General features: G+C 46.7%; 1 protein-coding gene across 1 annotated transcript; it reads right to left on the reverse strand.

The window, feature by feature from the left end:
• Window positions 1–171: 171 nt before the first annotated feature.
• LOC118087413 (arylacetamide deacetylase-like 4) lies at window positions 172–10141 on the reverse strand. The gene is made up of 4 exons (XM_035120029.2): window positions 9562–10141; window positions 5872–6082; window positions 2362–2425; window positions 172–1734 (listed from the first exon to the last, which is right to left on the reverse strand). Exons 1-4 carry the CDS (start codon window positions 9736–9738, stop codon window positions 963–965), a joined length of 1224 nt encoding a protein of 407 aa, XP_034975920.2. The 5' UTR covers window positions 9739–10141; the 3' UTR covers window positions 172–962.
• Between the last annotated feature and the right edge of the window lie 228 nt (window positions 10142–10369).

Here is a 10369-nt window from a genome sequence, read left to right on the forward strand (position 1 = left end):
ATACATAATACATAATTGCTTTCTGTACATATTATTATTCACCATACGAGTATTATTTAAGTACTTTATCCTATTAATCTGATTCTAGAACGTTTATTATATATTGTGCATATATGTATAACCTCATGGATATCCATTAATCACTACCCTTCTTTATCTTACATTCAGACATTACCTGAAATATTTCTCTTCAACACGGAAGTGTATTTTATACCCGGTTATTTATTGATCTGGCTTCTCACGTGAGAATCATCAACCCCTGTCTGTAAGGCCCCTCTCCCTAGTATTACGTCCATAACTTGAGGTTGCACCACTTTCTCACCTTTTCCAAGGCCTCTGGTTAATGGGTTAGTTACCCTCTTACCCTTGCTCATAGCATAACTGGTTTTCCTGGAGGCTGGTATTTTTTATTTCTCTTTCCCTTCAGACCACATCTCAAGTGCTCCTACCGATCCGATTTCTAGCCTGGAGTAACAGTGCAATGGACTTCGTGCAAGCTATGGCACTCTGCCGGGATCACGCTGCCGGGGGCGGTGTGCTCCCCCCACATTCCTCTTCCTCTGCCAGTGTAGAAACCAACCCTTCTTGCATCCACTGCGTAGTGAAGAGACAGCTGCTCCCAATGCTTGCTTTCCTCTTCCCTCCTCATTCCTTTATCCTTTTATATCACATTTTTAAGGTTGCAAGCTTGCAAGCAGGAGCTGTCTTATTTTTAAATATCTGTAGAGGATGTTTTACAATAAGAAAAGTATCCCTTCATCTCTGCGTTACTCATAACTTCTGCCATTGTTTAAAACCACCACCTGAAGCAGAAATGGTGTGAAGTGCAGTTAAAAATATGGGAGAAGCCAAAATGAGCAGATCCTTTCATCTCTACTCAAAGATAAATAAGATAGTTGCTGTTGATCAAAAGAAGTCAGAGATACAAATAATGTTTTTTTTATTTTTATTTTTTAAAATGCTCACAAGTCTTTTAGAAATGTTATAATGCTGTCTACCCCCTTTTTCCCAGAAGGAAAGGATAGAAATCCATCAAATAGACTTATCACCCCATGAAATCCATTTTCAATGTGGTACCAGGTGACCGGTACCCTATTGTCCTCCAGTCTTTTCTTGTAGAGGATGCCATCGTCCCGTAGAACATCATACTCACAAGTTACAATGCATGTTTTTGGAAGCTGGCCGACCACAACGTCATCTACCATGAGCGGAGAGAAAGTTGGCTCTAGCGCTTGCTTCACCACTTCGTAGATGTTGTCCTCATAGGAAGCGGCCGTAGGTGGTTTGTAGCCTCTGACCTTAAACTCATTGGGGATGTTCTCCGAGCTGATCCACTTCCCAAATCTCATCCTTATGTCTCTGGGAACATGGCAGCCCTGCATAACGCTTTCTAACACCGACAAGTCCTTATTGAGATACCGCAAGGCAGCGCCAACGACATGCTCCCGGTACAAGATGGGGACGGCTCGGTTTTGCTGGTATGAAGGCAGGTTGAAATCTAGCGCTTGGAGGCCGGGATAGATCAGAATCTGAGCAAGCGGCCGTGGGATGCCAGATCTGGTCACTAATGCTTGGCAGACAGAGGCGGCAAGATTCCCTCCGACGCTGTCTCCGCTGATGACGATACAGGCTGGGTCGACCCCATAGTCTTTGGCGGTTTTCATAAAATGTATGCTGGCAGTCAGGCAGTCCTTAAACTGGGATGGATATTTCTCCTCAGGGGCCAAATGATACCTGGGATATGATTTATTTGTATATAAGACAAATCTGGCCAAAATAACCAAGCCAAAATAACAGCACAATAGGATCACATCTTACACACATTTAACTCACATGATTTCAACCATATGTGGCTCATAATCAGGCAGAGGCAAACTCAGCCTATTGTTTTGGGACTACAAGTCCCATGATCCCTAGCTAACAGGACCAGTGGTCAGAGATGATGGGAATTGTGGTCCCAAAACATCTGGAGGGCCGAGTTTGCCTGCTCATAATGAAAGGTTGCAGCCAGCTAGGTCCTGCTCTGAGTAGACCTATTACAATTAAAACGCCTAAGTTACTCATGGTCATTAACATTAATGGGCCTACTCTGAATAGGATACAACCCCAAACTCATAGCCATTTCCCCATCAGGCACTGCAATCTAAATTAACTTTGCATTGGGCTGGGTGTGTTTCAGTTGGGAAGAGGTAGCCTTCTGCTGGGCTCCACCATTAAGTGATGCCAATTGGGAACTCTACATTCTGCCCACTGAATGTGTGACCAGGCAGGTGCCAGTGGCGGAATCCCTTCTTCGCTGCAGCGTTTAGCCAATTCAGCAGTATAACGCTATTAGTCAGTTCCCAGGGTCTGTTTACTTACCCGACAGAAAGCACCACCGAATCACTTTCTTTGGCAATGTAGCGGCAAAGGTGGTCATAGGAATCTGGAAACACAAGATGTATGGGCCATGTTAGAAGAGTTCTAGAGGCTGTCTAATCTTGGCAGAATGTTGGGGTTAATACAGGTGTTATGAAGGCAAATTATTCCAATTAGAACAACCAAAGCAACAAACATGTTTGTTTCTTTGTTTCAAAGTTTCAAAATCATAGAATTGTAGAGTTGGGCTCATCTAGTCCAACCCCAGCAATGCAGGAATCTTATCTTTTGTTCAACATGGAACTCACAACTCTAAGGTTAAGAATTTAATGATCTACCAACTGAGCTAAATCTGATTCACCTTTGGTCTTTGTGCACCTGAGCCCTTTAAGATTATTCATTTATAGCCCTTTATGAGGAAACTAACAAACCATCTTAGAGTGCTCAGATACACAAGGACCATTCCACGCACCCCACCCCCACCCCAAACTGTATGTTATGCGTTTTTCAGTACAGTGGTACTTAATTCGTTCCGGGGGTCCGTTCTTAACCTGAAAATGTTCTTAACCTGAGGTCATAGCTGCCAAGTTTTCCCTTTTCTCGCGAGGAAGCCTATTCAGCATAAGGGAAAATCCTTTTAAAAAAGGGATAACTTGGCAGCTATGCCTGAGGTACCACTTTAGCTAATGGAGCCGCTGCGGCACAATTTCTGTTCTTATCCTGAAGTAAAGTTCTTAACCCGAGGTACTATTTCTGGGTTAGCGGAGTCTGTAACCTGAAGCGTCTGTAACCTGAAGCGTCTGTAATCCGAGGTACCACTGTACACTAGAATGAACGTTCCCCACATAAAAGGGGAGGCGCATTTTGCGTGGTCGCGCACAGCCCCCTGGGATCCCTGAGGCAGCCCTGGAAGTTCGGAGGCCGGCACTGCCTTCCCGGGCTGGATACTGGTGGTCCCCGCCCACGCAGTTACCTGTCCAACCCAGCTCGGGGAGGCGTTGCCGGAGGGATTGGCCAGGTAGGAGGAGGTAACCTTACCTCGAACACGGCTGAAGCAGAGTCATTCCCGGGAAGCAGTCGACGGCTCCTGAGCTCCCCCACCCTCCACTCCCAAGAATTAATGATTGCATTACAGGTTATTTTCTTGCACAGGCATACACGCACGCAGGCGCTGCTACGACAAGGCTGCTGTTGAAGGGCCGGAATGGAATTTCCCTGCATTGGCAGGTTTCGCCTTTCCCGTAGCAATTTGTCACTACTTTGGCGGGTGCAGGACTTGGGCGGAATCCTTTAGTCATCTACATAAATGGGGGGCATGGGGCAGTGCCCCCCTGCCCCCATTGCGGCGGCGATAACAGGGTTCCTGTAAATGGGGCTAGGGGGGAGGCATTGACCATACGCAATAGGCTGTCATTGCCCTCCCCCTCCAGCGGCGGCGATCGAGGGGGGTGGGCTATCTGCTTGAACATATGTTCTCCAGAGCTAGCCCAACCCCCACACATGCTGGATGACCCTAAAATTACCCAGATCCCCGGCTGGGGGCTGGGAAGGATATACACCCAATGCTTGAGCCAAGGTCTCCCTGCATCTGAATTTTAATAAAGTTGTGGCCAATTTTAATCCCATAGAACGTGGTCTTGTGTCATCATTCTGCTCGGGGGCTGCCTGGGGGCTTTGGGGGACTCCGCCTAACTACGTAAAGGTCAAGGTGAGCTCCTCACCGCCAGCTATTCCCGGCTCACTCTAGGACAATCTGTTAAGATGGAGGGTAGGAAGATAAGCAACTGATGTAATCTGTTCTAAGCTATTTGCAAGTTTCATGTTTGGCTGCATTATTTACATCGTATATGCCTGGAATGTTACTTGCTGCATAGGGGTATAGGGAGATGATCTGTTATATGGATTTTTAGAAACTGAAAAATGAAGTTAAGAAGAAGGGGAAACAAACAGACAAAAAAAAACTTGTAGCCCTTCTGGGATCTGAAGTCGGGAAGACCCCTCCCCATCATTCATAAGTGTGTGTGTGTGTGAAACTCATGCTCAGACTGATCTCAGCCAGTGGCGTTATCACCTTTCTCCTTCTTGGTCTCAGTGTTGCCCTTGCAAGGAGGAGGAGGGGGAGGACAATGGAGACAAAACTAGAATTAGTTGAGTCTGCCTGTCATTGGCTTTGGCTACTGTTGGCCTCCCTGCTTTCCACTGTACCAGTCCCAATAGACACCAACCATCACAGGTACCAACGCTGAGTCAGATGGACGGAAATACACAACTAGAACGGCATTCATCCCTCAATTACTACAAAACTCTTTGTCATTTCATCTGGCCCAACTGCTCTATCCTTCCTCAAGTGAGAGGAAATTGCAACAGACAAATCAGAGGTTGGCCCCAGAGCTAGAGCCCCATACTTGATTTTTGTCCCTTAAGGTTGCAGCTCAAAGCTTAAAGTCAAATGGGAGGTTGTGGTTTTAAAAATAAAAAAAATCAAAAAAAATCTGTGTAGGTAGCTCTATCTTATTTGCTAAAGAACAAGCAGTTCAAACTGGTACTGATAAACAACGATGTTGTTGACATATGGAACCAACTGTATGTACCACTGATTCCCTGGCTAAGTTTACTTTTTGACGTCAACAACCAACAAAATGGAGTAACTTCTTTCCTGTTGAGCCATTTCCCCTGTTGAAAATTATTTCCACCTGCTCCTTTTCTCCTCCACTGGAGAGAAATCTCCCTTGCTCTTTGACTTCATGTCACCGGTTTTTTGACTGACTGACCACACCAAAATGGTCAAATCTTTCCTGGTAGAAAAACTGCAAACAAACAAACAAACAAACAAACAAACAAGCACACACCTGGATGGATTTGCCTGCAGTTTATCCAGTTTCAGGCTTTAGAAGGGCAAATTTGCCTGCAAGTTTCATTCACTTCTGCAGGATAAAAGTTATAGCTTTTTTTTTTAAGATTCCTAATTCTTTAGGGGGGTGGGGGCAGAGCCTCAGATTTAAGAGATCTGATTTTGACCTGAATAACAAATCAAATAGGAAAAACAGATTTGCTCCAAGACAAATTCAGTTGTTTCTCAATGCCACAGACAGTATTTATCTTGGTGACGATTTAGGTATTACATTTACTGGTATTTCATTATTAGAAACCATGACTAGCTTCTTTTTAGGTAATACAAAAATGCCCTCCCACAGCATGTGGGGAAAGAGAAGTTCAACCATTTCCTCCCTAGCCTTGAAAATTGTCCCCATGTTACAATATAATTATGAATAAAAATAAATAATTAGTTATTATTATTATCTATCATCCTAAATAGAAATAAATGAAAGGAAGACTGTCTAATAAGGATTGCATTTCAGGGAGAGGGAGTTATGGATCCTCGGGTCCATGGACAAAATGAGGCCCTCAAGTCCTTTCTATTTGCCCCTTGGCCATCTCAGGTCACACACCCATCAACACCTCTGCTCCATGTCTTCCTCAAGTGGAAGTGGGTGATTTTTCAGGATGCCTTACTGATGCTGCCGAACACCCAAGCTCCTCCATGGAAGTAGATGACGCCTCTTCTTTCTCTTGGGCCCCGTGGCTGGTAAACCCTTACAGGGATGTCCTCAAACACCAGGTCCTTAATGTCAAGCTTGGGGTCCTCCCCCATTCTCTTTCCTTCTTGGGTGTAGCGGATGAAGTGTATCTCAGTGCACAGGTGTAGATTCTCCAGAATCTTCCCCTGTTTGGAAGAAAAAATACAATGAGAGGAGAGGAGGTGATATGAATTCCAAAGAGTGTGTTCCCTCCTGTGCTGGATGTTTCCATTCTCTTCTTATGAGTCTTTCTGGATCAGGCCAATGGCACCATCTAGCACAGCATCCTGTTCTCATAGTGGCCAACCAGATGTCTCTTCTGGGAAGCCCTCAAGAGATAACTGAGCACAAGGGCCCTCTCCCCTCCTGTGGTTTCCAGCAACTGCTATCGTTCTCCCACTCTGCCCCACTGCTGTTACTTATTGTAACTGTTAGGAGTGGATTTCTGTTTAATCTTGAAATGCTAATATTTTATATTATTTTAATGAATATGTTGTTTTATTTGCATATTGTATATTGTATTATGCATATTGTCTTATTTATATGATGTTAGCCACTGTAAGCCTGGCTTTGGCCATGGAGGGCGGGATACAAATAAATTTTGTATTATTATTATTATTATTATTATTATTATTATTATTATTATTATATTCCCTATTTCTGTCATTGTCATGTGTAGCCCTAGCAGAGTGCCAGATTCTGAGTCCTCAGAGGATGAACAAGACACCGCACAGTCTGAGGATATAGGGCTGGGAGATGTCAGTTTTTCAACATCGTGATGTATCACCAGCCAAGCATTGTGGTCTGGTGATACACCGCGAGGTTGAAACAACAAGCTGCATTGGCCCCAGCCCAAGAGGTGCGGGGTGAGGCACTTTTCACCCCAGTGCCTCCTGGGCTGGGACCATACCTGCCAAGTTGCTGTCAGAGAAATAAGGGACCGGGCCGGAAATAGCAGACCGGAAGTAGCGCTGCCGCCATTTTGGAACTGGGCAGAGCAGCATCAAAAGTCGCTTCTGAGCATGCTCCGCCCAGTTCCAAAATGGCCGTCGCGCCAGAATAAACCGGGGGAAAAAAATCCATTTTTTCAGCTAGGAACAGCTGGAAAAACGGGGATTTCCCGGGGAAAACGGGAGACTTGGCAGCTATGGCTGGGACAGTGCAACTTATTTGCGAGGCTCAGCTGGGGACTGGGAGGGCTCCCTCCTCCCAGTTGAGCAATCCCTCAGGTCCCTGACGCTCATCACACGTGTCGCAGGGACCTAGGGACGTCTTTCTGAGGCTCAGCATGGGGGCAGGAAGGCTCCTGCCCCCCAGCTGAGCATGAAACTGCTTCTGCCCCCCAACTGAGCATGCCCCATGCCTCTCCAGCTTGCATGTGAGGCGCCAGGGCTCGCTTAGCTGGCAGGTGGGAGCAGTTTAAAGAAGCCAAGGGAGGAACAAGATTTTATCAGCCTGGCGATACAGCTTGCTCCTCCCTCTGCGGTGTGAGGGGCAGAATGATGGTGGCCTCACCCAGCCATAGCTTGTGGGTGAAACAGCTGCTGCTCCTGAGTCCCTCTGCTACCAGCGGTCCAGTGTTGAAAGTGACACTGGTAGCAGAGGGACTCAGGAGCGGCGGCGGTTTCGCCTGCAATATACCGCCAGGTGAAGCAGCCTTCACGGCCTGCCCTTCATACATCAATACATCGCCCAGGCCTACCTGATACTCCTGCCCTGCAAGCAGCAGTGGGTGGCTCTCAAAGAGGATTAGACAAATTCATGGAGGATAAATCAGTCAACGGCTATGCTCTGTCGCCACAGCTGGAGGCAGCAAAGCTTCTGAATACCAGTTGCTGGGAAGCGCAGGACGGCAGAGGCTTTTGTGCTCAAACGCCACTTGTTGGTTTCCCGCAGGCATCTGGGTGTACAGGATGCTAGAGCATTGGCCTGTTCCAGCAGGCTCTTCTTGTTTTCTCCTGTTAGGAGGCCAGGGTATATAATGCCTTCCTAGTTCTGGAAGCAACACGGGTCTCTGTCTCGTCTCTCGTTTCTGAGTCTATTTACTCTGCTTTGGTGTGTTATACCTTACATGGCACCCTGTGATACTGACCTTTCCCTTACTTCTGGTGTGTGGACACACACTGTCCCCCTATGTTTAAACTTGGTTTGTTTGGACTGTGCTGCACTCTGTTTGTGCTGGTCAGTACTTTGGCGAAAGCCTTATATCTCCTGGGGCTGTAGTTCCTGAAAGCACCCACGAGAAGCAGGGAAGAAGCAAAAACACAATATGAACCATAATCTACTATTGCTCCAAAAAGTGCTATGTTTGGGGGTGGCCCCTAAGTCCTATGGACATTGTCCCTGTTGAGTCTAGTTAGCTTCTCTATATGGAACAGGGCTGGCCTTTGTAACACCCCTTCTGCTGTAGCCTCTCCTTTCCACTAGTCTTTCTATGCCAACCTTCCAGCTCTCCAGCCATGCTCTCTTCCTGCCTCCAGTACCTCCTTCATCAGTAGTTCTCTCTCTGGCTCAAGGGAACCATCAACATAGGAAAGCAAGACGGTCCACTGCAATCCTTGCTAGGGCTGCCGTTTCCTCCGTAGCTTCTTTCTGAACCAAACCTTCCATCTGCTCCACAGTCCCTGCCATGGTCCTTTGTGCGGAGGGTATAATCATGAAAGATCGATTCTTTGAACTCATACGTCACCCTTTCCCCCCTTGATGGAGCCCAGAAAGCCACATGGTCAACAGGCATACATAAGAAGATCCCATCCAGTCCAGCATCTTGGCCTCACCATGGTGGACCTGAAGGAAACTTGAACACACAGGAGCATTCAAGAGCATCCTCCCCTCCTGCGGTTTCCAGAAACTGGTAGTCGGAAGCATTACTGCCTCCAGCCATGGAGGCAGAGCATAGCCCATTGTGGCTAGCAGCCAGTGACAGCCTTATCCTCCAATGAATCTGTCTAATCTTATTCTAAAGCCATCCAAGTTGGTAGCCATCACTGCCTCCTGTGCGAGTCAGTTTCATAGCTTAACTATACACTGCGTGAAGAAGTGCTTTCCTTTATCTGTCCAGAATCTCCTAACATTCGGCTTTCTTGGAGGTCCATGAGTTCTAGTGCTATGAGAGGAGGGGAGAAAAAGTTAAAATAGTTGTCCTGTATTAGGGATGGGGGGGCTTGAGGCCTCCAGCTGTTGTTGGGCTTCAGCACCCATGTTCTCGGCTGGCTCTCGTGGGAGCTGGAGTCCCACATCAATTCCTGTTCCATATAACATGCAACCCTGATATCCTAATGGATGTGAGCTTTCGTCAGACTATAGCTTAGTGTTAAAGCATCACCCTTGCGTGCAGGAGGTCCCAAGTTCAATCCCTGGCACTTCCAGGTAGAGCTGAGAAAGATTCCTGCCTGAAACCTGGAAGAGACCCTTCCAGTCAATGTGGAGCACACCAAGCGAAATAGTCCAATGGTCTGACTCGCTATTCCTGCATTGCAGGGGGTTGGACTAGATAGCCCTTGGGGTCCCTTCCAGCTCTACAGTTCTGTGATTCTAAGGCAGCTTGCTATATTCCTAATCACAGAGGCAATTTAAAAACAAAAAGGTTCCATCGTTTTAAAAACAACAACAACGAAAAACTTACCAGGAATGATGAAAGAATCATGAGCCAGTTAAGAATCCGAAGCTTCATAGGCTGGTCAATGCCAGGAGGAATCTCAGACTTGGAGAGATCACAGTAAATGGCCCAAGTGATCAGCATGGCAAAGGGAATGATCAGTATTTGCAGGAGAATCACAAAAAAGTCGAAGTTTAGCAGCATGTTCTCCAATGTTGGTTGGGTGGCTCCAGTTGCTTGTTACTTCCTGGTTCCAGATGCTTGTTATCTCCGGTGTCTGCAGTTTCCTAGTGTTATAAGCTGCATACTCTCTGCAACACTGTAGTAGTATCTGAGGGTGGCTGGGCTTTTTTTAGGCTCCAGTTGCAGCAAACACACAGGAAGCCCAAGAGTGTCTGAAAATAGAAGTTGGCCAACGAGCCGTTAGAGTTCTTTTAAGGTTGTGCAAGCCCTGTCGAAGAAACGGGCAACTGAGGAAGGTTAGGAAAACATGACTGTTTTGATCCCGGGTCACGTGTCCTGCGATCCGTGTGCTGTTGCTTTCTTTCGGGCAAGAGCAAATTCCAGTGCCTCTCTGCCAATGGAAGTGGTTCAGGAACACCTTGCTAAACACAAGCAGGTTACTCACTTCAAAGGCATTACAAAGCAAAGGGCGATTGCGAAAATGGATGCGGAGGTGTGGAGCAAGCGGTGCAAAGGGGCAGAATCCTCTCCTAATTCCCACCTGGTTTTATGTGGTTGAAGTCTATGGTAGGGGATCTGTGTCTAAGGTTGCCTCTGAGGAAGGCTCCTCTAGCTCCCTCAAGTTTTATAGCACCCAGCAAACCTCTTTGTT

Source organism: Zootoca vivipara, chromosome 6 (assembly GCF_963506605.1).
Source record: "Zootoca vivipara chromosome 6, rZooViv1.1, whole genome shotgun sequence".
Lineage (NCBI taxonomy): Eukaryota > Metazoa > Chordata > Lepidosauria > Squamata > Lacertidae > Zootoca > Zootoca vivipara.

What these genes read in the sequence shown, in the direction of transcription:
- LOC118087413 (XM_035120029.2), bottom strand. Translation starts at nt 9,738, where the DNA reads ATGCTGCTAAACTTCGACTTTTTTGTGATTCTCCTGCAAATACTGATC. An exon ending in TGATTCTTTCATCATTCCTG is followed by an intron (nt 6,083 to 9,561) that starts GTAAGTTTTTCG and finishes TCTTCCAAACAG; the next exon opens with GGGAAGATTCTGGAGAATCT. An exon ending in TTGGGTGTTCGGCAGCATCA is followed by an intron (nt 2,426 to 5,871) that starts GTAAGGCATCCT and finishes TTGTGTTTCCAG; the next exon opens with ATTCCTATGACCACCTTTGC.